Source organism: Tripterygium wilfordii, chromosome 19, assembly GCF_013401445.1.
Source record: "Tripterygium wilfordii isolate XIE 37 chromosome 19, ASM1340144v1, whole genome shotgun sequence".
Lineage (NCBI taxonomy): Eukaryota > Viridiplantae > Streptophyta > Magnoliopsida > Celastrales > Celastraceae > Tripterygium > Tripterygium wilfordii.
In genome coordinates, this window is record NC_052250.1 from 2,894,000 (window position 1) to 2,921,952 (window position 27,953).

A 27,953-nucleotide genomic window follows, 5' to 3' on the forward strand; every position below is an offset into this window, starting at 1 on the left:
TAATGTTTCATTATCATTTACAAATGATTTAATATCATCAAAATTAGACATGTAGAACCATAGGTCCAACAAGCTGCTGGTGGAGTTCCATTGGTGCCAGGAGAAGCGAATGAGTGGTTGCCATCAGGGGCGGAACCAGCATCGGATATTAGGGGGGCGAATTTTTTGTGCGGGATTTGGGAGACATCCTTCATCTTCCCAAATGGGTTCTTCTAAAATATTTTATCTGCATGCCAACAGAACCAGAAGCCCGAATTTCTCCAGGGAATAACTCCATGCTTTGCAAGCAAAATAAAGGAATTGTTATCGGAATAACATCCTCCAGTTTACGAAAGAAACCGATGCAAGAGGCTACTTTAATGTCTGACATTTAACAAAAAACAACATCTCAAAGCTGAACAATTTAACTGAAGAGGGCATTCGGAAAGGAGGTCAGGAGGGTTTAAACAAACAAGCATTAAAGCAAATCGAGTTGATTAGTACCCAGTATCAAGTAGCATATCAAGTGGCCATATCTGTCGAATTTACGATTTACCTGAAGTGTGACTGGAGAAGAGACGTAAAGCAGGAATAGTGTGGAGCGCTGGCTGGAAAGCACGGACACTTGCATTGATAGCCAATGCAAGTGTCCGACACTTGCTTTTGCACGACACTTGCCCGACATGCGTCGGTCACGTGTCACAGTGTCATGCAATTTCTTTTTTATTTAATATTTAAAAATTATTGTCGGACACGGGATGCATGCGTGTCCGACACTTCAAAATAAAAAAATTCAACTTTAAATGGTCAACTTTAAAGTTGACTATTCCTAACCCTATTAAAAATAGACAATGATCACTCATAACCCTTTTAAATGGTCAATTTTTGATGATCGAATGATGGAGAACATCGAAGAAAATCCAATTGAAGATTTAGATGTATGAAATTAATAATTATTTTTGGATCTTATGGTTATTATGATGTTATAGTATTTTGATTTAATGATTTATAGTTGGATATTTATATGAATTAAATTTAAAAATATATTTATTAACTATTTATTTGTCGTGTCCTTAATGTGTCGTATCCTTAGAATTTTTGAGAATTTCTGTGTCGGCGTATCCGTGCAGTGTCGTGTCCAACACTAGTGTCCGTGTCCATGCTTCATAGAGCGCTGGAGAAGAGACAAAAAGCCGGAACAGTGTGGCGTGCTGACGAAGTGTAGAGTAAAGGGAGCATTGTGGGGCGCGAGAAGGAGAGGAGATTTGCTGGAGTGGAGGCAGGGAAGAGAGTTAGATATTTTGTGAGATGACATGTGTAAAATTTATGTTAATTGGGATGTCCTGTGTAAAATTTACCCCAAATGAGATGTCACATATGATTTTTCTAACCCGAAATAATTTGAAGGATGATGGGGTACCTTTTAGATGATCCTCTACTGGAACTTTGAGTGTGCCATTGATAAACCAAACCCCACACACACACACACATATATATAGCCATCATCAGCTTTTGAGGTGGGTTGATAAGGTTTCATGTCTTCATTTGTGTTTTGTTTTTTAGTGTTAAGGGATGGCGGTTGTCAGCTTGTCATGATCAGCTTTTGAGCTGGAAAATGCATTCACTTTGAACCGCCCAACGTGAGGGTGGACCTCAATAGGGCCGCCGGGGGCTGTAGCTCCCTTGGAACACAAAAAAGGTTATTTTATTTTTAAAAATCATAAATATGTATTATTCACTTTAACCGAATCTCACGATATCTTTTTTATTTTTTACAAATAAAAATCAAATTCATCGTGATCGAGATTGAATGTTATGAATTTATATTCGACGGTTTAAAATTGTTATGCATTTTTCATGATGGATATGATTTTTATTTTGAACAAAAAATACATGATTGGATCGAAAACTACACATTTATGCTCAAAAAAAGAGAAAAAATAATAAAATATTTGACCTTTTTGTTTATCAAATTTTTTTTTTACCTATTTACTCTTCCCACTATGAATGAAATTAGTGTATATTTTTTCGCAAAGCAGACTCTATACATTATACTTTTCTTCCTAAGATGCCCCCTTTACCATCTACATCCTCCAAAAATTTCAACAAACTAAAGACTTTGAGGCTGCGTTTATTGTAAGGAAAATTAAGTTTTTAGAAAATTTATATTTTCCTTGAGGAAAAACACTTATTTTTTTTAACATATATATTCTATGCAAATTTGTAAAGGAACATTTCTTGAAACAAACATTGAAAAATTATGAATTAATTTGTTTTTTTTTGAAATAAATTGAGCATGAGATTTCGAAAACCTAACCAAACAAAATGTAACAATTTATTTTAAAAAAAAAATGTAACAATTTATTTTCTCGCTAAAAGTAGAGGCTTTTAAAAATAATCTCTATTATTTTGACAAGTGTGTTTTTCGAGTGCTTTAAAAATTGACAAGTGTCCTTTTTCAATATTATGTGATTGATATGCATCTTTAAATGAATTTAAGAATAATTAATTAAATATAAAAAACTTGGTAGAAATCAAATCCTTGACCTTTAAAATGAAAAGGCTCCCTCTTAACGGTCAAAATAAAAAGAATATTCAATAACAAGTACTAGTAAATTAAATAATCAAAATTTTAAATTTGATTCTCTTCCATCAAAAAAAAAATAGGAAAAAAAATAATAATCCCATAACTAATATAAAAAAATAATTTTAAATTTGATTTTGTGTATTTAAGGTGAAGGCATGGGCTTCCCTAAACCAAACTTGTATTCTTTTTTTCTCGATCATGGGGTGTGTCCATTTAAATACTATACAAAATAGTATTGTTATGATGGAGTCAAGTTATGTGTGCTCGCTGCTCAATTGGAATCACTTCACAAAAAAATTTTTTTTTAGAAAAATAATGGAGTTTTGAGAAACCCCAACTAATGTGTGCTAATGGAAACTTACAATTTCAACACACAGTGATTTAGCTTGATAGGAACATAGTGATCCACAACAAACACATCACCTTCATATACCAAAAGCTTAGGTTACTTTAAAGACACAAAATCCATCTATAAATATACATATATTATCTTCTACACTTTCTCAAACTCTTTTCAATGATAAAAAAATTTCTTTACACTTTCTCAAAAATATAAAATCTATTTTTTTTTTGATTGGGATAAAGTTGGAGTCTATCACATTGTCACAATCAAGGCTGAATTATTGTAATAATTGGAGATGTAGTAGTTTGTTGTTTCTTTACACTTTCTCAAAAATATAAAATCTATTTTTTTTTGATTGGGATAAAGTTGAAGTCTATCACATTGTCACAAGCAAGGCAGAATTATTGTAATAATTGGAGATGTAGTAGTTTGTTGTTGTTGGTGTACTTTAAATATCAAAATGATATATGTCCATAATTTTTCCATTCATAAACTTATATAATATAAGTGGCAAGTGAGATAGACATGCCTCATAGATTAAAAAAAAAAAAACTTTATTAAAAAAGCCACATAGACATGACACATGTTTATGTAAGTTTATGGATGTTTATTTTATGGATGTGTAGTGCTTCCACTTTAAATAATAAAGAATAATATATATTAGTTAATGTAATCAATTAATATATTTATTATCATAATTAACTTGTTAAAATGTAAGATCTCAAATCCAATGGGAAACATAAAGTCCCACATTGCTATATAGGTTAGGGAATAAATGTCACTTAATAAGAAATTAAGAACATAACAATGAGTTGTTGTGATGGGCTTGAATACATATCCAACCCACAGGCACAAGAGAGTTTGGAAAGAGTGAGAGTTTGAAAAGAGGGCGAGGTTCGGGTTAACTATATCCAAGTGTAGGTTCAAGTTAGTCATATGACCGAGTCGAGTTATCGTATCCCAGAAGAGTCGAGGCAAGAGAATTCTCGTGTACCGGTTAAGTCTGAATATAACGAAGAATTGTAGAGGACTCGAATCTCCTTGAAGAGAGGATACCCATTTCTCAATCTTCTACGATTGAATTTCTTTTTTCATTATGATTTGACATTATTGTACACTCTACAATAATAGTTCTTTCACGTGAGCTAGTGATATATTAGTTTTTTTTTTAATTGTAATAATGAAGTCAATTGATGTGTGCTACCAAATTGGCATGTGATAGGTAATATTCCAAAAATTGATCTTTTAAATGTGATCCTCTTTCTTTGATATTCTTCGCAATTAAGATTAGAGCGAGAGAGAAATACTTGGCGATGGAGTTATTCAACAACAAGCTAGATTTGTTTGTTACAGTGGTAGTGAGTGTTTATGTTTGTGGTTTGTTGTATTGGTTGATGAAGAACGCAAATGAATTGTATTACTGTTTGGGGAAGAAGAATTTGCCTCCAGGAGACATGGGATGGCCTCTCATTGGAAACACCTTGTCCTTCTCAAGGGCCTTCAAATCTGCTAATCCTGAAACCTTCCTCAACAACTTGGTTTCAAGGTACATTTGTGTGTGTATATACACATATATATTCTTCAAACATTGATTTACTATTAGTATGTATGTATATATTTGGATCAGTTGGTCTTCGGCCAAGTTAGGCACTCTAGTCGAGTGTGTGCTCGGGGTTTGAATCTAGTTGTTAGTAACATTTTGGTGGCAACCTAAGTGTGGGCTTGTTAGTGGGCTTCGGTCTGCTAGCGAGTCTAAGCGCACTGGGCATCGGCTTTGGACTTATCATGTTGAAAGGTGGAAAACTTCCGTGCCTGGGGGTCTATCAACCCAAATTTTACACTCACTCAATTGTCCGAAGGCATGTTGGGTTGGGTGGTCGATCATCAAGAAAAGTATTGTTTATATTATTATTTACACACATATATACATGTGGTTCAGGTATGGAAGAACGGGCATCTACAAGACTCATTTGCTTGGGAAACCATTAATCATCATTTCTCTTCCTGAATTGAACAAGGCGGTCCTAACAGATGATAAAAATTTCGCACTCGCTTATCCAAGTCTGCCTGCAATTGTCGGGAAGAGATCGTTAGCTACCATCCATGGAACCGAGCACAAGCGTCTACGCAGGCTAACAACCGCTCCAATTAATGGCAACGAGGCGTTATCCATGTATGTCGAGCTTATTGAGGATGTTGTGATGGCTTCGTTCGACGAATGGGCGAGCATGAACAAACCTATCGAGCTTCTGGTTGAATTAAAGCGTGCAACATTCAAGATCGTAACATACATCTTCTTTGGAGGCCGAGGTTATTCCAATCTTGCACCATTGACACAATTGTTCAGTGATCTCGCAGGAGGAATCTTCACCAGGCCGATTAATCTCCCCGGCTTTGCTTATAATAAAGCTCTAAAGGTAAAGTATTTTGCATGAGAGGTATCTGTATATACACCTTAATTAATTAATATTGACTATATTATTAGGCACGTAGAAGGATGGTGGAGATTGTTAATGGTGCTATTGAAGAGAGAAAAATTGAAAACAAAAGTGGTGTGGACTTCTCCAAGGAAAAGAAAAGCATGCTAGATTTATTGTTGGAAGTGGAAGATGAAGATGGTGAAAAAATGGACAATATCACCATCATTGACTTACTAGGTTCATTGGTGTTTGGAGGCCATGAATCCACCGCAGTTTCTACCATGTGGTTGTTGATATACCTTCACGATAATCCCCAAATCTTACAAAAAGTTAAGGTGAGATTTCCTCATTAATTAATTCATCCCTTGCATATATGTATATATAAATTGTTATGCATATTCATATTCAAGTAAGTAATGAGTTGTTTTTATTTAATATCGTTGCGCAGGAAGAACAAGAGCATATCATATCAAACAGACCATCTACACAAAAAGGATTGACGATGGCAGAGATTAAACAAATGAGTTACACAGCAAAGGTATGAACATGACCTCGTTTTAGTCATTTTGATACCCAAAACGACATGATATAGTGGTACTCACACAAACTTTATATCAAAAGCATATTTTTTTGGGGTTGGGTTGAGGGAGAGGAGTGGGAGAGGGCAAGGGAAGTAGTTAAATTTTTTTGGTTTATTTTCATGTTGGGCTGATTTTAGACTTTTAGACTAATGTTGGATGTAAATTTATTTGTATTTTTAAATTTGTTGCCTTCATGAGTTATGACCCTTACTCTCCAAGCACCAGCTTTGGCTGCTTTACCCTAGAGTTGACCTTGATACGTGGATAGATTGGCATGCCTATAGTAAATGTGTTAGGGTTCATACAACAATCACCAAGCTAATGTATATGATATATATATATTGTTCAATAAGGTTATTCAAGAAGCACTTCGTATGGCTAATATCGGAGTTGGAGCTTTTCGTGATGCAAAGGCCGATGTTGAGATTAATGGTCTGTTGTCGATCTTCTTCGTCTTCTTTTGTTTTTACTAGTTCTTGATAAGCTAAATCTTTCATTTTCTATGTGATATAGGATACACCATTCCAAAAGGATGGAAAGTTTTGTTAATGTTCAGAGGCATTCATTTGGATCCTGAAATCTTTCCCAACCCCAAAACATTTGATCCTTCAAGATGGGACGTAAGTATATATATATATGTGTGTGTGTGTTGTGATTTAATAGGTTGAATTAATTCTTTTTTTGTTGTTGTTGTCAACAGAATAAAAATATCAAAGCAGGAGCTTACACACCGTTTGGACTTGGTAGTAGGATTTGTCCAGGAAATGAGTTAGCCAAGCTTGAAGCTTTCATCTTTCTTCATTGTTTTCTCCTTCACTACAAGTAAACTCACTTCTCCTGAGACTCTCTCTCTCTCTCTCTCTCTCTCTCTCTCTATATATATATATATGTTCATTTTCTTTTGTATATTTGACGTGTCAATAATGTGAGTCTAAAACAAATTTGGTGTATATGCAGGCTAGAGAGAATCAATCCAAAGTGTGAAGTTGTGTCATTTCCAATTCCACTGCCTAAAGACAACTTTCTAGTGAAACTCACCAAAGTGTCATCATAATAATTAAGCCGTGTGGAAAATGTGCAGTTATTCCCATTTGTATGATCGGGTTACTTTCAAAAATAAAGTGTGGGGAATTATGTCATGTTGCTCTTCCTTTTTGAAATAAAATGAATACTACTATAGATTTGGGTACCAACTTGATTTGTGTATCTTTCAACTGTTAGAGATGTTATCCCAGAATCCTCTTTCAGTTTCAGAAATTTCAACAACAAAAGAGAATTTGAAATAGGGGATTGCAACATAGTCATAACACAATTTACGTGAAAAACTCCCAAAAATGAAGAAAAAATCACAGATGTTGTAATAGACAACCAAAGAAACTTTCAGCATATGACAAATTTGTACAAACATATTCTCTATGATATCTCTACCCAAGAATACCCAAGAGCCCAAGAGATTATCATAAGCCCCACTATAGCTCATACTATCTAACACTCTACATCTTAGAATCTCTCATCAAGAAATCCTTAGTTTGTGGCATATCGAGATACGCCTACTTTTGCGATAATAAGGTTTGGTGAATGTAGGGGCAAAGTTCTACAATCGTTGAAAGGTCAACTTGTCTTTCTGTGGGGTCCGTTCACAACCTTGAGTCCTGCAGATTTCACAACAAAGAAAACCGTGAAAGCTCCTCAACCGGACTGGGGGGTGCCGGTCGTGGAGGCTCCGACGATCAAGTTAGACTCGGTCGGAGGTGGAAGACCAGCTATGTTCTTAGGTGTTTAGTCTGAGTATGTTGTCTTGGGGTATTTTCCTGTATTGTGGGTAAAAAAGTGTTCGATCCCCTCCCATACGAAAGAGGGGGTATTTATCAGAGAACCCGTCTCTCCCCCGGGAATTGTGTGCCCCTATAGATATTTTATTGGACCAACTTGTACGAAATAAGTGTAACTGAAAGGTCTATCATATCGGCTGTGTCAGAGTTGACAAATACCAAAAAGTAGAATAAAGTAGTAATACGAAATGATCACAACAGGTGTTGATAAAGGAGAGGGTAGAATTGTGGGCGACATTCTATAAAGAGAAATACGTACGAGAGGATGTCTTACCTGGAGATATAAGTCTGTTGCACCTATAGATATTTGCTGTAGACTAGACTGACAAGAACTGCTTTGCAAGAAAGGTAGCTCATGCAATGGCGCTCATACGAGAGACTAGACTGACAAGAACTGCTTTGCAAGAAAGGTAGCTCATGCAATGGCGCTCATACGAGATAGCGCCATCACACTGCCTTGGCGCCTACACACGGTCGCCAACATATCAGACGACTCGAAACCTGGTACCATATTGCTAAGGAAAAGTCATTGTACAAATGATAAAGCAAACAGGCTGTAAAGCCATAAAGCTCCTGCAAATACATGTCAGAGAGGAATGACAGCTTTACTGTAAAACTACTGTTATGTTTACTTAGTAATGATGTAAAGATTGTATATGGGCCTCTCAGATGGGCTTTCAGATTTGGACCTAATCGTGATAGTCTAAGTGGGAAGACCCAAATAGTTCTACTAGTTTTGTCATTATGTGATGACGTGGTGCCACACCATTTTTGGCACCTACAGTGAAGATTTTGGATACTGGTGAGGTAATTGCAGAAGCACCTCTCTTGTTGTTCTGAAGCTTGAGCTTAGTGAGAAGATGGCTTGGAGATTGAGCTTGGCGAGATTGATTGTTGATCTGGAAGGAGAATTAGCGTGAGACGGCGGAGGCGATGCTCCAAAAGAAGATAGAGATGTAGTGTTTCCATAAGCACAAAGCATATAATTAGGATTTGTTATTTTTTAATTTCTAACTGTGGGATTTTTTTTGTTAAATAAATATTAAATAATGATGTATGGGCTTATGTAAGTTTATGGGCTTAACGGATTTTATGTATTATCCAAGTTGCTAGATAAAAACAATATAGTGTTTATTGGATATTTATATTTGTATTTTCAAACATTAAAATAGAACAAGGGATAATATAGTCTTTTACCAAATAAGGAATACAGTCTTCTTGTCACAATTCATTCATCAACCAAATATTGGAATCCAAAGAATTTCCATTTTCATTCCCGTTCCCATTCCCTTTCCCATTCCCACGACGAACCAAACATATATAGTGTAGGAGTATTGTTTGGATAGAGGAATTTGGGGGGAAGGAAAGAGAAGGGAAATTGAGTTTCCTTCCAATTCCCTTATTTGGATAGTTTAGAAAATATTAAAGGGAGTGATTTGAAGAGAATTGGGAAGAAGATTTCATAAAGTTTTTCCCAAAATACTTCCATAAAGGGGGTCATTTGGAGGAGACGAATGATTAATTAAGTTATTCAAAAGTTAAAAACTTATTTTACTATTGTACATAATACTTTAACATAAAAATAAGAATAAATTAGTATATTCAATCAATTTTCTTTCCTCTCTTTTTATATCTATCCAAGGATGAGAAAGAGAAAATTATTCTACCTTCTTTTATCTTCCCTTCTATCCCTTTCCTTTCACTTCTCTTTCTTTTCTTCCAAATCACTCAATCAAAACAAAAGCAAAAAGTATATAATCCCATAACTAATATAGAAAAATATATTCAATCCGGCAATATTGAACCAAACTTGTTTTATTTTTGGTGTATTAAGGGATGGCGGTTGTTAGCTTGTCATCATCAGCTTTTGAGCTTGACAATGAATTGCCTTTAAATCCCACCATACGAGGGTTCCTGTAGAAAAAGAGATTGAAGATAAACAAACTGGTATTGTATCTTATTATTTTGGTATTACAGACCTATCATATATATATGTATAGAATAGCAGTATATCTCTCCTTAATTACATATATTTCTCTCCTTAAAGACAGCAACGACTATCCCTTGATTAAGCGTAAAGATATATACATCATAACATAATACGAATGAATTCTGTGTGAATGAAATCTGGGTTTGACTTTCGTATCCTCTGAATTCTGTGTGAACGTATCCCCTGAATTATGTGTGAATGAAATCTGGGCTTCACTTCCGTATCCGCCAATACGTATCCTCCAATAGTTCCCCTCAATACAATGCGTGGATGTTAGGCATTTCTCCAAAGACCCTAACGGGACATTTGATTGGCATTTTGAGGGGGAATGAGGCGAGCCGAGCATGAGAATAACTCATTCCTTTGTTTGGTTGAGTTTGAGAGAGTGGAATCCCAAACTCATCCCACGCTCATTCCCTCCTTATGGAGATTAGTCAAGCTCAGTAAAATGGTGAGATTGGCTAATCTTCACAAGGGAGAATGAGTTTGATACTCAAAAAACTATTATACCCCTCATTAAGAAGAAATCACAATCGTTAAATTAATATATTCTTATTTTTATGTACAAAAAATTGGGTAGTATGGAAATTGTACAATTAAAATTCTAACACTCATGCTCACTCTTCATTTCATACCAAACATGGTAATACTCATCTCATACTCACCTCACACTCACACTCACACTCACACTCACACTCAATACAATGCGTGGATGTTAGACATTTCTCCAAAGACCCTAATGGGACATTTGATTGGCATTTTGAGGGGGAATGAGACAAGCCTAGTGTGAGAATCACTCATTCTCTCGTTTGTTTGAGTTTGGGAGGGTGAAATCCCAAACTCATCCCATCCTCATTCCTTCGTTATGGAGATTAGCCAAGCTCACCAAAATGGTGAGATTGACTAATCTCCGCAAGAGATAATGAGTTTGATACTCAAAAGATTATTATACCCTTTATTAAGATAATCACAACGAGATTGGCTAATCTCCACAAGAGATAATGAGTTTGATACTCAAAAGACTATTATACTCCTTATTGTCCATAAAATTGGATGGGATGAAAATTGCACAATTAAAATTCTAACACTCATGTTCACTCTTCATTTCATACCAAACATGGTGATGTTCATCTCAAGCTCACCTCACATTAGACTCATTGGATTAGCAACCAAATGCCCTGTTAGGGTCTAAGATATATGAGTGTTGGGTTTAGTCAAAGTTAATTAGTGGACTAAGTGAGAATTAGTGGACTGAGAGCCTCATTTATTTTTCATTGGAGGTCTTAGGATTAATTTGTCATAAAGCTAGTGTATTTAGTACTAAAAAAAACCTTGACTACGGGCGGTGCCCCAGTTCTATAAAGCTCGGTCCACCTCTTACATCTACGATGTGGTTGTCGTGGTCCATTATGTTCCCATTAAGACAAATCCCACGATTGACAATTACGGTTTCTCCTAGAGACGCCCCTGGTCGGAGCTTCTCGACCGTTCTGTCTCACGCTTCCCTTCGCATCCGCAAGAACTACTCCTATGTCCGCCTCAATTATTTGACCGTAGTCACTGTGATTTTAGCATTTTCTCTTTTGTCCCACCCTTTCTCCCTCCTGCTTATGCTCGGCCTTCTGACCAGCCACTCAAACTTATACATCGAGTGTTCTTTGTCATATGACAGAGTGAGTGAATTATTTGTTTACAACTCTTATCGAAGATTTTTTTTATGGATTTTGAGTTCAACACGTGGACTTCACTGAACCATGCAAACTTCTAATTTTTCAGCATAAGAAATTTCTATCTTATCCTCTTTTGTGAACTACAACAAACACATCGTCTTCATATTGTATTAATCAAGTCAAAACAAAAGAAAAAAAAAAAAAAACCTCCAACTTGACAAAATTCCAAAATTGATCCTTTTTAAATGTGATCCTCTTTTTCCTTATTCTTCGCAACTAATATTAGAGAGACAGAGAGAGAGAGAGTTTGCGATGGAGTTATTCAACAATAAGCTAGACTTGTTTCTTACAGTGGTAGTGAGTGTTTATGTTTGTGGTTTGGTGTATTGGTTGATGAAGAATGCAAATGAATTGTATTACTGTTTGGGGAAGAAGAATTTGCCTCCAGGAGACATGGGATGGCCTCTCATTGGAAACACACTCTCCTTCTCAAGAGCCTTCAATTCTGCTAATCCCGAATCCTTCCTCGAGAACTTGGTTTCCAGGTATATGTGTGTGTGTCTATATAGATATATATATATATCTCTTCAATCATTGATTTATTATTAGTATTGTGAAGTTTGGTCCTGGAGTTGAAGGCTATGAAAGTCAGAGAGAGGCATAGTCGATTGATCGACTTCGTTTAATGTTGTACGCCTCAAGTTAGTGGTAAAGTTGATCGAGCGACTAGTTAAAGTCGATCGATCGATAAACAGTCACTCGATCGACATCGGGACCTCTCGTCTTAAAGTTATTTACACACACGTATACATGTTGTGGTTTAGGTATGGAAGAACGGGTGTCTACAAGACTCATATACTTGGAAAACCATTGATCATGGTTACTCTGCCTGAATTGAACAAGGCAATCCTAACAGATGATAGAAATTTCGCACTCGCTTATCCAGGTATGCTTGCAATTCTCGGAAAGAGGTCATTACTTACTGTTCACGGAGTCGAGCATAAGCGTTTACGCAGGCTAACAACTGCTCCGATCAATGGCAATGAGGCGCTATCCATGTATGTCGAGCTTATCGAGGATGTTGTGATGACTTCATTCGACGAATGGGCGAGCATGAATAAACCTATCGAGCTTCTGGTTGAATTAAAGCGTGCATCATTCAAGGTCTTAACATACATCTTCTTTGGAGGCCGAGGTTATTCCAGTCTTCAACCATTGACACAGTTGTTCAGTGATCTCTTTGGAGGAATGTTCACTAGGCCTATTAATCTACCCGGCTTTCCGTATAATAAAGCTCTAAAGGTAAAGTATTTTGAGAGGTCTATGTACCTTAATCAATTTGTTGAAATATATATTTAAGCAGTTAATATAATTAACTGAATATCAGGCACGTAGAAGGTTGGTGGAGATTGTTAATGCTGCTATTGAAGAGAGAAAAATTGAAAACAAACGTGGTGTGGACTTCTCCAATGAAAAGAAAAGCATGTTAGATTTATTGTTGGAAGTTGACGATGAAGATGGTGAAAAAATGGACAATATTACCATCATTGACTTACTAGGTTCGTTGGTGTTTGGAGGCCATGAAACCACTGCAATTGCTATAATGTGGTTATTAATATACCTTCATGATAATCCCAAAATCCTACAAAAAGTTAAGGTGAGGTTTCTCCGCTAACTATATATATATATATATATATATATATATATATATATATATTCATATTCAATTAAGTAATTAGTTGTTTTTATTTGATATCTTTGCACAGGAAGAACATGAGAATATCATATCAAAGAGACCATCTACACAAAAAAGATTAACGATGGCAGAGATTAAACAAATGAGTTACACAGCAAAGGTACATAGATAGATTGACATATATGTATATATATAGTAAATGTGTTAGGGTTCATACAACAGTCACCTAGCTAAGCTAATATGCATATGGTATTTTTTTGTTCACTAAGGTTGTTCAAGAAACACTTCGTATGGCTAATGTTGGAGTTGGAGGCTTTCGCGATGCAAAGGCCGATGTTGAGATTAATGGTTTGTCATGATCGATCTTCTTCTTCGATCTCCTTTATTTTTAGTAGTTTCATTAATTTTCTACTTCTTGATTAATTGGTTAAATTTTCTTTTTCCATGTGATATAGGATACACCATTCCAAAAGGGTGGAAAGTTTTGTTAATGTTTAGAGATATTCATTTGAATCCTGAAATCTTTCCTAATCCCAAAACATTTGATCCTTCGAGATGGGACGTAAGTATAATATCTATATATATGTGTGTGTGTTATGATTTTTTTCCCTCTAATATTTTACTTTTCTGATAGAGAAACAAAATGGTTTAATCTATTCTATTTTATTTGTCAACAGAATATAAATATCAAAGCCGGAGCTTACACACCGTTTGGACTTGGTAGCAGGTTTTGTCCAGGAAATGAGTTAGCCAAGCTTGAAGCTTTCATCTTTCTTCATTATTTTCTTTTTCACTACAAGTAAACTATTCACTTCTGTTGAGACTCTTTATTCACACACACACATATATATATACACACACACACACATATATATGTGTGTGTATATATATAATGTGAGTCTAAAAATGTGATATATGTGCAGGCTTGAGAGAATTAATCCAAACTGTGAAGTTGTGTCATTTGCATTTCGAGTGCCCAAAGACAACTTTATGGTGAGACTCACAAAAGCCTCATCATCATAATTAAGCCACGTGGAAAATGTGTTGTTATTCGAATTTGTATTATTGGGTTACTTTCAAAAATAAATTGTGGTAAATTATGTAATTATAGGGTTGTTCTGTGTGTTCCTTTTTAAATAAAAGAAGTTGCTTTGTGATTATTTTTTTTTTTACTTTTGTTTTGTGAGAGAAATATTTAATTAATTAAGTTGGACATAAATGCCTTTTGGTGCTGCCTTTCTTTTTGGGGCATCACGAAAGATTTGGATATCAACATACTTTGTTGTATCTTTGAACATTAAAGATAGATCCACTAGTAAATAATCAAAGTTTGATTCTCATCCCTCAAAAATAGACAAACATATAATATGAAAAATATATATTCATCTATGACGTGGTGTGAAAATAGGGATCGATTGACTAGTTCACAACGAAACCAACATAACTTTAAATCCACTAAGAAAATTTGGAGAAATCTTAAAAAGTATTATGAATTCATCAATTATTATTCTTTGCCGAATAGGCAACACCTCTATAACTACTAAAACTATAAAACCCTAACAGAAATGAAATTATAAAAATAATATCAATAATAAAATTAAATAATACTAATTTTACTAATTTCCTATTAACAACTAAAAATAAGACTCTTAATAACACAATAATAAAAATTCTTAATAATTAAGTAAATAATATCAAACATGTCCTACACATCAATCTACCATGAGAGAAAATTCGTACGTTGAGTTTACAACTATTGTCAAATATTCCCTTTGTGGATTTAAGGTCATGCGGACACCATTGAACCGAACTTGCGTTTTTTTAAGCCTAAGAAATATGGTTCTTGTCCTCTTTTGTTGCCTTTCCCATTATCTTTACATGCAAAACTAACACACACAGACAAAAAGGGGTAGTTTCCATTAATTATGAATTATCCTATATGTGTTTACTAAAGTAGAATCCCAATAGTTGAGCAGCAGTATTCCCAAATATAATAATAATAATTATTATTATTATCTATCCAAAAATCTGTACAACCTTATACGTCAACACCTGATGTCAAGGAGAGACGTGGATCGAACAAAGGAGAAAGGCCCTTTGTGACTCAGGAACACTTCAATGCTCAAGTCATAATTTTTCTTAAAGGGTGAATAAGGAATTCTAAGTCGCATAACCAGAGTGCATACCTCTTCTCAGGTTGATCATCCCTTTTATAGGCAATCTGAGTCATTCATTGGGATTGTCATTGAAGGACCCAGGCCACACAATAGGGAGGGTGAATTGTGTTCCCAAATTCCTATTAGGAATAGTCTTTAATAAAATCGTCGCACAAAACACAATATAGACAATATTCGGTCTCTAATATTGTCTACCTAATTCAATTTAATCGGATTTCAATTAAAATAAAGAATACATCTACCATATATTAAATTAATGAACAAATATTCAAGATTCAAAAAAATATAAAATGTTAAAAATAACCGGAAATGATATATGTATGGTATAATTAAATCAATATAACATTCACAAGTAGTTTCAAATTTTGGTAATCAAGCTCCATCAAATTTTTTTAATTTCGTCGATCAGCTTTTAATGCAATTTGGACAAATGAAGAGCAATAATTCAGCTTTCAAGATTTAGAAACTTTCTTGAGGTAATGGTGCTCAATAATGTCAGATAAAATCTCTTCTAAATAGGATAATCGGGTAGAGTATCTTGACTTTTGAACCATAGAAATCACCATTGCTTTACACCGTAATGACTTTGATTTATCGATCATTTAATAGGAAACAACTATCTCAAATTTGACTTTGTTTCATATCCATGAAATCGGGTTCGCCATCATTGATGAATATTGTTAAGAGTTCCACATTGATAAGATGTGAGATTCTCATTCAATATAACTGGCGTCCAATCCTCAAATACGTGAGAATCCTTTTAGAGACAAAACCTCTTTTGACCCAATGTGAGACAATACCTCAAGTTTTTATTGGGCCAACTTTTCTCTTCTACCCATTCTTCAAATTTTCACATGGTATCGGACCCGAGCCTCTGCTCGATCCTCAATACCTCCACCTGATGGTGTTTGGGTCACCTGTGGATCTTTTGGATATGGGCCACCCACAAGGGGAGGGGTACCACATGATGGACCCTAACTCGTCTAGTCCACTTGTTGGGCCTCGCATAACCAAGCTCACAAGTACGGAAGAGTGTTAAGAGTCTCACATCGATAATATATGGGATTCTCATTCAATATATAAGAGATGCCCAACCCTCAAACACTTGAGGGCCCTTTTAGGGACAAAACCCACTTGGACCTTCGGCCCAATGTGGGATAATACCTCAAGTATTTGTTGGGCCAACTTTTCTCTTCTATCCATTCTTCAATCTTTCACAATGTTAGGTACCACATCGAAAAAAGATGTGGGAGTCTTACACTTTATATGATCAAGCCCTCCCTCATTACATCAACAAAGCTGCTGGGCTAAGGAGGAATAAAGCCGTGCGGGTCAGATGTATCATCGGGAACCAGTCAACCTTAATCAGATAATATTGTTGGCATGTAATGGGGTGTGGATTTACAACAAATATGACAACTTGATTCTTTCTCATTAATGTTGCAAATTCAAAATCTCCTTATGTCAAACCCCCTAATTTGGCTCCATGTAGAAAAAAAGAAACCTCTTTATTTTTCTTCATTCAATAGCGACCTTTACTTGCACCAAATAAGGACTTTAATCCTTCATTTTATTGCCTATGCAAAAGTCAGATCATCAACTCTTTTAGTTTCGGCTGCTCATAAAAGGCATTTTTTTCCTTGAAAGTTGGCTGAACATGTAGAATATGAGCTGCATATTCTTTGTATGGGAAGTGTATCATTGTTGACTTAGAATGTCTACGAACAAAATTAGGTTAGAGAATATTGTTGATTAATAGCATTTTTGGTCACTGAATTATTTAACCAAATTCAACTCGATCATCCATTTTTCAAACGTTTTAAGTTGAGTATCGAATTTTCAAAATTGTTTCAACTACTCATACGGGCAGAGTTTACAGAGTTCGGGTAGTGAAATTACATACGTGGCATTAAAAAATAAAAAAATAAAAAATGTGGCAAAAAAGGTGTTTCCATTTCCACTATTTTCTTTCCGTGCTTTACTGCTCTGTTTGCCTTCAACCATTGTCTTCACTTGTCACCACCCCCACCTCCACCACTACTATCACCACCGACGGCGGCACAATCACAAATGCCATTTCCAGAGACACCCATGCATTCAATTAGTAGCAAATCAAATTCACATATCTTGGCAGAATTGAGATTGGAAAGATTAATTGTCAAAGGTTGGTGCAAGGTTTAGAGGATTAGTTAGTTGTAATTGTTTTTATTATCTTAATGGGTTGTTGACTCTTAATTAACAATCAAATATGATTAATTAGTTGTTCAATGGTACATGTTTACATCGCAATCGAACGAATAAACATAATTGAGAAATAACCAACCCTTGAATTGAAATTGATATTGTTTGCTTGTTAGCTTGTTACTTGTAATTGGATTGTTTGTGAAGTCATTACTCTAGTATTCCATTAATTCGTTTTCAACCTTTTGTTATATGTTTTACTTGTTCTTTCTTCTTTCAATTATTTAGATGAACCTTTAGATCAATGAGCTAGGTAGCACTTATAAAACTAGACTTGTCTCTATGGGAGTGGGCTTCAATCTTGTACTCGCATTCATTATACAACTTCAATCAATTCGTGCACTAGAAAAAAAAATACACATCACTAGTTTGAGTCTAGAAAAAGCCGTTGTTATTAATTGGGAAGTTTGATCTGTTATATTCTGCACTTTACTTGTTCCTCGGGAGATTTGAATTTAGAGCACTAAGCCCCCTCAACATTCGGTAGCTCGCCAAACACTACCAACCTTGACGCTGCAGAGGCTTGTGGTCCCGCCTAGTGGAGGGGTACTACAAAGATAGAGTAGGCAAGAACAATAATTCTCAATCGTGGGATTCGTCCATATAAATATTATACAAAATATTGTTCTTATGATGGAGTCAAGTTACTTGTGCTCGATGCTCAATTGGAATCATTTCATAAAAAATTGTTTAAAAAAATAACGCATTTTTGATGAACGTCAACTAATGTGTGCTAATGGAAACTTACAATTTCAACACACAGACAACCACAAAAAACACATCGTTGTCGCATACCAAACGCTTAGGTTACTTTAAAGACACAAAAGAAATTTATATGTGTATATATATACACACTTCAAGCAAAAGGAATCAACAGTTGGCAAGTGTATATATATATGTGGCCAATTAGAGTCTAAGAACGTCATTTGTCTTGAAAAATGTAGATCAAGTCAACTGTTGTGGGCTTCATTAAGTATAAGTTACTATAAAATAAAATAAAATAAAATTTAGTACGCTAAACATGTGATTGATTAGGTAGCATTATATTAAATTCCAAAATTGGTCCCTTTAAATGTGATCCTCTTTTTCCTTATTCTTTGCAACTACGATTAGAGAGAGAGAGAGAGAGAGAGAGAGAGTTGGCGATGGAGTTATTCAACGACAAGCTAGATTTGTTTCTTACAGTGGCAGTGAGTGTTTATGTTTGTGGTTTGGTGTATTGGTTGATGAAGAATGCAAATGAATTGTATTACTGTTTGGGGAAGAAGAATTTGCCTCCAGGAGACATGGGATGGCCTCTCATTGGAAACACACTCTCCTTCTCAAGAGCCTTCAAATCAGCTAACCCTGAATCCTTCCTCGAGAACTTGGTTTCAAGGTATATGTGTGTATATATATCTCTACAAACATTGATTATTATTAGTATGTATGTATATGTATATACTATTATTTACACACGCATAAACATGTTGTGGTTCAGGTATGGAAGAACGGGTGTATACAAGACTCATCTGCTTGGGAAACCATTGATCATGGTTAATCATCCTGAATTGAACAAGGCAATCCTAACGGATGATAAAAATTTCGCACTTGCTTATCCAGGTCTGACTGAAATTCTCGGAAAGAGGTCGTTAGCTACTATTCACGGAGATGAGCACAAGCGTCTACGTAGGCTGACAACTGCTCCGATCAATGGCAATGTGGCACTATCCATGTATGTCGAACATATCGAGCATGTTGTGATGGCTTCATTCGACGAGTGGGCGAGCATGAACAAACCCATCGAGCTTCTGGTTGAATTAAAGAGTGCAACATTCAAGGTCGTAACATACATCTTCTTTGGAGCCAGAGGTTATTCCATTCTTGCACCATTGACAGAGGTTTTCAGAGATCTCTCCGGAGGAATCTTCACCCGGCCTATTAATCTCCCCGGCTTTGCCTATAATAAAGCTCTAAAGGTAAAGTATTTTGAGATGTATCCGTGCCTTAATTGATTTGTTGAAATATATATATTTAATTAATTAATATTGACTATATTATTAGGCACGTAGAAGGATGGTGGAGATTGTTAATGGTGCTATTGAAGAGAGAAAAATTGAAAACAAAAGTGGTGTGGACTTCTCCAAGGAAAAGAAAAGCATGTTAGATTTATTGTTGGAAATGGAAGATGAAGATGGTGAAAAAATGGACAATATCACCATCATTGACTTACTAGGTTCATTGGTGTTTGGAGGCCATGAAACCACTGCAATTACTATAATGTGGTTGTTGATATACCTTCACGATAATCTCCAAATCTTACGAAAGGTTAAGGTGAGATTTCTCCATTAATTAATTCATTCCTTGCCTATATATATGTAAATTATTATGCATATTCATATTCAATTAATTAAAAGTGTAATAAATTGTTTTTATGCGATTCAATTACTTTGCGTAGGAAGAACAAGAGAATATCATATCAAATAGACCATCTACACAAAAAGGATTGACGATGGCAGAGATTAAACAAATGAGTTACACAGCAAAGGTACCTGTATAATTTTTTAGATATGTTGTCTCTTGATAGCCCAACACTCGAAAGGACACATCGTTGTGGGTCGAATAACTGACCTAGATAGATTGGCATACCTATAGTAAATGTGTTAGCAATTGTATATGAAAATCACACATAGTAATTGTATATGCTAATTTATTGTTCATTAAGGTCTTTCAAGAAACACTTCGTATGGCTAATATTGGAGTTGGAGGTTTTCGTGATGCACAGGCTGATGTTGAAATTAATGGTTTGTCATCGATCTTCTTCTTCTTCTTCATTTTTACAAGTTTCATTAATTTTCTACTTCTTGATACACAAATTTTTTTTTTACGTGATATAGGATACAACATTCCGAAAGGATGGAAAGTTATGTTAATGTATAGAGATATTCATATGAATCCGGAAATCTTTCCCAACCCCAAAGCATTTGATCCCTCAAGATGGGACGTAAGTATAATCTATCCATCTATATATATATATATATATATATATCTGTGTGTGTATGTGCACGTGTGTGATTTAATTTTACTTTTCATAGAGAGTAAAAATGAAATGGCTAAATTAAGTTCATTTTTTTGGTCAATAGAATATAAATATCAAAGCAGGAGCTTACACACCGTTTGGACTTGGGAGTAGGATTTGTCCAGGAAATGAGTTGGCCAAGCTTGAAATTTTCATCTTTATTCATTATTTTCTGCTTGACTACAAGTAAACTACTCACTTCTTTTTTTAGATTCTTTATTCAATATATATATATATATATATATATATATATATATATATATATATATAGGTTAAATGTCGATAATATGAGTCTAAAAATTTGATATATTTGCAGGCTTGAGAGAATTAATCCAAACTCTGAAGTTGTGTCATTTCCATTACGAGTGCCTAAAGACAACTTTTTGGTGAAACTCACAAAAGCGTCATCATCATAATTAAGTCACGTGGAAAATGTGTTGCTATTCGAATTTGTATTATTGGGTTACTTTGAAAAATAAATTGTGGTGAATTATGTAATTATAGGGTTGTTCTGTGTGTTTCTTTTTAAATAAAAGAAGTTGTTTTGTGATTATTTTTTTTTACTTTTGTTTTGTGTGAGAAATATTTAATTAATTAAGTTGGACATAAATGCCTTTTGTTGCTGCCTTTCGTTATGGGGCATCACGAAAGATTTGGATATCAACATACTTTGTTGTATCTTTGAACATTAAAGATAGATCCACTAGCAAATAATCAAAGTTTGATTCTCTTCCCTCAAAAATAGAAAAACATATAATATAAAAAAAAATATATTCATCTATGACGCGGTGTGAAAATAGGGATCGATTGACTAGTTCCCAACTAAACCAATATAACTTGAAATTTACTAAGAAAATTAAGAGAAATTTTAAAAAGTATTATGAATTCATCAATCATTATTCTTTACCGAATAGGCTACACCTCTATAACTATTAAAACTATAAAACCCTAACAGAAATGAAATTATAAAAAAATATTAATAATAAAATTAAAAAATACTAATTTTACTAATTTCCTATTAACAACTAAAAATAAGACTCTTAATAACAGAATAATAAAAATTCTTAATAATTAAGTAAATAATATCAAACATGTCCTACACATCAATCTACCATGAGAGAAACTTCGTACGTTGAGTTTACAACTATTGTCAGATATTCCCTTTGTGGATTTAAGGTCATGTGAACCGAACTTGCGTTTTTTTAAGCCTAAGAAATATGGTTCTTGTCCTCTTTTGTTGCCTTTCCCCTTATCTTTACATGCAAAACTAACACACACAAAAAAAGAAAAGGGTTAGTATTCCATTAATTATCCTATATGTGTTTACTAAAGTAGAATCCCAATAGTTGAGCAGCAGTATTCCCAAATATAATAATAATAATAATAATTATCGATCCAAAAACCTGTACGACCTTATACGTTAACACCTGATGTCAAGGAGTGACGTGGATCGAACAAAGGAGGATGCTACTTCATGACTCAAGGACACTCCAATGCTCAAGTCATAATTTTTCTTAAAGGGTGAATCAGGAATTCTAAGTCGCATAACCAGAGTGCATACCTCTTCTCAGGTTGATCATCCCTTTTATAGGCAATCTGAGTCATTCATTGGGATTGTCATTGAAGGACCTAGGCCACACAATAGGGAGGGGGAATTGTGTCCCCAAATTCCTATTAGGAATCATCTTTAATAAAATCGTCACACAAAAACACAATATAAAAAATATTCGGTCTCTAATAGTGTACCCTAATTCAATTTAATCGGATTTCAACTAAAATAAAGAATACATCTACCATATATTAAATTAATGAACAAATATTCAAGATTCAAAAAATATAAAATGTTCAAAATAACCGGAAATGATATATGTATGGTATAATTAAATCAATATGACATTCACAAGTAGCTAGTATCAAATTTTGGTAGAATCATTTGGAAATATGCAATAGATGGGGTCTTCACAGTTAACTCTCTTTCTGAGGCAGCAACCAATTACGACACTCCAGTGCTTGATGCTGCATATACTAAGTGTTGGAATGGATGGGCTCCTCCAAAGGTGGAATTCTTCATTTGGCTTCTTCTATGTGGGAAGGTGAATACCAAAGATAAAATTTTCAGGCTCGGCATTGTGGGCGATAATCTATGTCCAGTTTGTAATCTTTCAGAAGAAACAGTGGATCATCTCTTCTTGCATTGCACTGGAGCTAATGCAATTTGGTATAATATCATGAGATGGTGGGGTGTGAATTGGTGCTATCCTTGTTCTGTGAAAAAGCTCTTTGAAGAATGGACGTCCTTTGCTTCGGGCAAACATCAAAAAAAAGTCTGGTACATGGTCTTTGCTGCTATTATATGGACTCTTTGGACTGAAAGAAATCGGATAGTGTTTAACAATACACGCAACCAGTGGGGCAACGTTTTATACCTTATTTTTATTAGGTATGGTTTGTGGCTTAAGGCCATCAACATCTCAATCCCCTTCAGCGGTCCCGAGCTTATGAATGATAGTGAGGGCCTGAAATTTAGGTCTCATGTGCAGAAGAACCATAGGCCCTTATCTAACTGGATAGCTCCCCCACCAGGGAGTCTAAAATGGAACACTGATGGTTCCTTGCGTATGAACAAGGCAGGCATAGGAGGAGTGTTGAGAAATAGCAATGGAGAGTTCCTGTGTATCTTCTCTGGTCCTGTGGGTGACATTGATGCTACATCTGCTGAGATTAAAGCTATAAGAAAGGCACTGGAGATCACTATGGAGCATAATTGCAGCAACAGATCTAGCATCATCATAGAGTCGGACTCTCTCAACTCCATTTCTTGGCTCCGAAAATGTTCTCCCTCTCCATGGAAGCTGGATCAAGACTTCAATGTCATAATTAATATTGTTGAGACTCTTGCTAATGTCGAATTCATTCACACGTGGAGAGAGGCTAATGGGGTTGCGGACTTTTTGGCCAAGAGTGGTGTCGATAGAAGCGAAATGATGACAGCATGGTTTGCATAACATCGTTCCTTTGGGCTAAGTTTTGAAGGGGGCTTGCACGGGTCGGTCGGCATGTTGCCTATTTAGAGTATGAGTCGTAGTGGAAGATCTATGTCTGTATTAGTGACGTTCACTACTGTTGTTTGCCTTGGGGATTCCTTGGCCTTTTCTTGCTTAGGCTTGCATAAAGCCTTCTTTATTAATATATCTGATTTATCAAAAAAAAAAAAAGCTCCATCAAATTTTTTTGATTTCGTCGATCAGCTTTTAATGCAATTTGGACAAATGAAGAGCAATAATTCAGCTTTCAAGATTTGGAAACTTTCTTGAGGTATTGGTGCTTCAATAATGTCAGATAAAATCTCTTCTAAATAGGATAATGGGGTAGAGTATCTTGACTTTTGAACCATAGAAATCACCATTGCTTTACACCATAATGACTTTGATTTATCGATCATTTAATAAGAAACAACAATCTCAAATTTGACTTTGTTTCATATCCATGAAATCGGGTTGGCCATCATTGATGAATATTGTTAAGAGTTCCACATCGATAAGATTTGGGATTCTCATTCAATATAAATGGTGTCCAATACTCAAATACTTGAGAGTCCTTTTAGAGACAAAACTTCTTTTGGCCCAATGTGAGACAATACCTCAAATTTTTATTGGGCCAACTTTTCTCTTCTACACATTCTTCAAATTTTCACATAGTATTGGAGCCGAGCCTCTACTCGATCCTCAGGACATCCACCCGACGGCGTTTGGGTCACCTGTGGATTTTTGGATATAGACCACCCACAAGGTGAGGGGTACCACATAATGGACCCTAACTCATCTAGTCCACTTGTTAGGCCTTGCATAATCAAGCTCACAAGTGCGGGAGAGTGTTAAGAGTCCCACATCGATAATATATGAGATTCTCATTCAATATATAAGATGTGGGAGTCTTACACTTTATAAGATCAAGCCCTCCCTCATTATATCAACAAGGCCGCTGGGCTAAGGAGGAATAAAGTCGTGCGGACCCGATGTATCCTCGGGAACCAGATAACCTAAAGTGGATAATATTGTTGGCATGTATGAGGGTGTGGATTTACAACAAATATGACAAGTAACTATGATTTCCTTTAATGTTGACATACGGCCCTCATGATTTTCTTTTTTTAAAGAGATGTTAACATATTCAGCTCTTGATTCTTTCTCATTAATGTTGCAAATACAAAATCTCCTTATGTCAAACCCCCTAATTTGGCTCCATGTAGAAAAAAAGAAACCTCTTTATTTTTCTTCCTTCAATAGCGACCTTTACTTGCACCAAATAAGGACTTTAATCCTTCATTTTATTGCCTATGCAAAAGTCAGATCATCATGTCTTTTAGTTTCGGCGCTCATAAAAGGCACTTTTTTCCTTGAAAGTTGGCTGAACATGTAGAATATGAGCTGTATATTCTTTGTATGGGAAGTGTCACTGTTGACTTAGAATATCCAAGATTGTAGGAACAAAATTAGGTTAGAGAATATTGTTGATTAATTGCACTTTTGATCACTGAATTATTTCACCAAATTCAACTCGATCATCCATTTTTCAAACGTTTTAATTTGAGTATCGAATTTTCAAAATTGTTTCAATTATTCATATGGGCAGAGTTTAGAGAGTTCCGGTAGTGAAATTACCTACGTGGCATTATAAATAAATAAATGTGGCAAAAATGTGTTTCCAATCCCACTATTTTCTTTTCGTGCTTTACTCCTCTGTTTGCGTTCAACCATTGTCTTCACTTGTCACCACCCCCACCTCCACCACTACTATCACCACCGACGGCGGCACAGTCACAAATGCCATTTCCAGAGACACCCATGACATTCAAGTGCCCAAAACTCAAACGAATCCCAACAATCTCTCTCTCGCACCAATTAATCGTCACCTATCACCGTCCCGATCTGCATACGAATTCATTTTCCAAAATAAGGTTCATCTTTACTCTCATTTTGATCTGTGGCAACGAATTACGATTGTGGTTCTGGTTGTTTTTGGTGTTAGAGATAAAGCAGTTACCAATGTTGACGTTCTCCCTAATAGATAATATGCACTCATCCATATGTTGTTAGCTGTAACCGTCGGCTATGTACATGTGATGTTATCTATATCAATTCTGTTGTATAGGTATGTTATGTATATCCTCGTATCTGATGTAACTACTTACCACAAGATGTGGAGAGTTAGGTTGTACACAAGCTATATGATGAAAAGCCTATCATGAGGTCTGGTAAGTGTTTTGATACCTGTCTTATTCTGCATTCACTTCTTTAACTTTTGGGGTCTCTAATATAAGGGAAAGATAGTGAGATGTCTAGATCTGCAACTATTTCTTGCTAATAATGATTTCTTCCGTGTTTGACTACTGCAACAGTCAAAGAAGCAAGAATACCACAAAATTATCGTGTCCACCACCCCATGAAAGTGAAGATCTGCTTCAAGTTCAAGATGCGCACGATAGATGAGCAAAACTCCAACTCCGACAGTGGTCGACTCTCCGGCAATGTTCTTGAGACCCGATGGTGAAGGTATTCTATTTTTAAGAAAATAAAAAAGAAATCAGAGGACAGCTGTAAGGCTACGATTGAATCTTCATACATTCTCACAAAAATAATTTTATTATGAAAATCCACGTCAGCAATTGTCAGGCCACATATGCATAAATAAGTTAGATTTTGACTTTATTTTGTCATGTAGGATAGTTGACTTCCCGAGTAGGCAGAAATTTGCCCATATGATGACATTGAAACAAATTTAAAATTTTGATACTCAACTTGAAACGTTTAACAAATGGGGGACCGAGTTGGAATGGGTCAAATAATTGAGTGACCAAAAGTGCTATTACCCCTATATATATGAGTCTTCTCGATCCATGAAATAAAAAGTTAAGCCGTTAATCATATTCTTTTTATTATTACAATTCAAAAAAACATATGTAAATTTTCTTCTTGAAAGTTGACCATAGCTTTTCATAGTTTTCTATTGACTTATAAGGAAAGTGAAGCTCTTCCTTTTTTCTCCATAATATCTCACGAAAAAACATTTGGCAACAAATTAATTCCTTTCTTCAGCTGGATGAACACGCCTAGACCAATATAAGGTAAAGAAAAAAGAGTATAGTTTCAACTTTCAATCACCAGATGCCAACAATCTACCAGTAAAATATACAAAGCAAGAAGATGAAAAATTAATACACATCCAAATACAGAATAAATTGAAAGTATTCAATGGAATACCTAAATCCATGGTGTTAAATCAATGGAGTAGCAAAACCCATCAAATTTACAAAAACTTGAAGAAGAAAAAAAATCGATGGAATGACATACTAAATCAATGGAATAACTATTCCAACAAATATTCTGGCCGTCCAAGGGATGGAACCTGTATAGCTCGTCAAGGCAATTCCAACGATGGTGGTAGTGGTTAACGACTGGGTGGCATGATCAGGCTCCAAAAGTTTTGGTTGACTGTGGCTTAAAGGCTAGAATCCGAAGAAGTAGGTGGTTGTTGACGGCAAACGAAGGCTGGAGATGAGTCATGGTACTCCGGTGCTTCAGTTCGGTGTGTCAACCACCATGATCGCTTGTCGGACAATCCACCTTGGTTTTCGACAGTGAGAGAAAGAATGCTTGTGCTCGAGTCAAATGTACCATCAGTAACTCCAACAAGTTTTGCTCTTGAGCGACAATAATCTTGGAGACAGAAAATTATGCTCTCAAACAAGAATTCAGTGGCTCGAGCGAAATCACCATATGGACACTTAAAACCTAGTTCGTCCATGAAAAAAAAAAAGAACCATCGCAATATAAGAAAAAACCAGCTATGAAGAATTCAAAGAAGACAAGACAATAGTTGCCTTAGGTAAAGAACCATAGCAATAGAGTTCTCTTCTAGGGTTTAACCTTGTCTCTGTGGGAGTGGGATTCAACCTTGTACTTGCATTCATTATACTACTTCAATCAATTCATGCACTTGAAAAAAAAAACACGCATCACTAGTTTGAGCCTAGAAAAAGTGTTTGTTACTAGTTAGGAAGTTTGATATGTTATATTCTGCATTTTACTTCTTCCTCGGGCGATTTGAATATAGAGCACTAAGCCCCCTCAACATTGGTAGCTCGCCCAACATTATCAACCTTGACACTATAGAGGTTTGTAGTCCCGCCTAGTAGAGGGATACTACAAAGATAGAGCAGGCAAGAACAATAATTCTCAATCGTGGGATTCGTCCATATAAATATTATACAAAATATTGTTCTTATGAAGGAGTCAAGTTACTTGTGCTCAATGCTCAATTGGAATCATTTCAGAAAAAATTGTTTAAAAAAATAACGGATTTTTGATGAACGTCAACTA

The 27,953-nt window shown here is 35.4% G+C and overlaps 3 protein-coding genes across 3 annotated transcripts; all 3 read left to right on the plus strand.

Moving 5' to 3' along the window:
• Positions 1-4,166: 4,166 nt before the first annotated feature.
• Positions 4,167-7,103, plus strand: LOC119985776 (beta-amyrin 11-oxidase-like). Its single transcript, XM_038830155.1, has 8 exons — positions 4,167-4,455; positions 4,849-5,326; positions 5,395-5,664; positions 5,778-5,867; positions 6,264-6,342; positions 6,424-6,530; positions 6,611-6,732; positions 6,868-7,103. Exons 1-8 carry the CDS (start codon positions 4,223-4,225, stop codon positions 6,962-6,964), a joined length of 1,476 nt encoding a protein of 491 aa, XP_038686083.1. The 5' UTR covers positions 4,167-4,222; the 3' UTR covers positions 6,965-7,103.
• Positions 7,104-11,677: 4,574 nt separating this feature from the next.
• LOC119985775 (beta-amyrin 11-oxidase-like) lies at positions 11,678-14,258 on the plus strand. Its single transcript, XM_038830154.1, has 8 exons — positions 11,678-11,947; positions 12,227-12,704; positions 12,790-13,059; positions 13,169-13,258; positions 13,368-13,446; positions 13,554-13,660; positions 13,776-13,897; positions 14,022-14,258. Exons 1-8 carry the CDS (start codon positions 11,715-11,717, stop codon positions 14,119-14,121), a joined length of 1,479 nt encoding a protein of 492 aa, XP_038686082.1. The 5' UTR covers positions 11,678-11,714; the 3' UTR covers positions 14,122-14,258.
• Positions 14,259-18,634: 4,376 nt separating this feature from the next.
• On the plus strand, positions 18,635-21,127 carry LOC119985774 (beta-amyrin 11-oxidase-like). Its single transcript, XM_038830152.1, has 8 exons — positions 18,635-18,894; positions 18,997-19,474; positions 19,560-19,829; positions 19,954-20,043; positions 20,221-20,299; positions 20,393-20,499; positions 20,639-20,760; positions 20,891-21,127. The coding sequence occupies exons 1-8, from the start codon at positions 18,662-18,664 to the stop codon at positions 20,988-20,990; spliced, it is 1,479 nt and encodes a 492-aa protein (XP_038686080.1). The 5' UTR covers positions 18,635-18,661; the 3' UTR covers positions 20,991-21,127.
• The last annotated feature ends 6,826 nt before the right edge of the window (positions 21,128-27,953 follow it).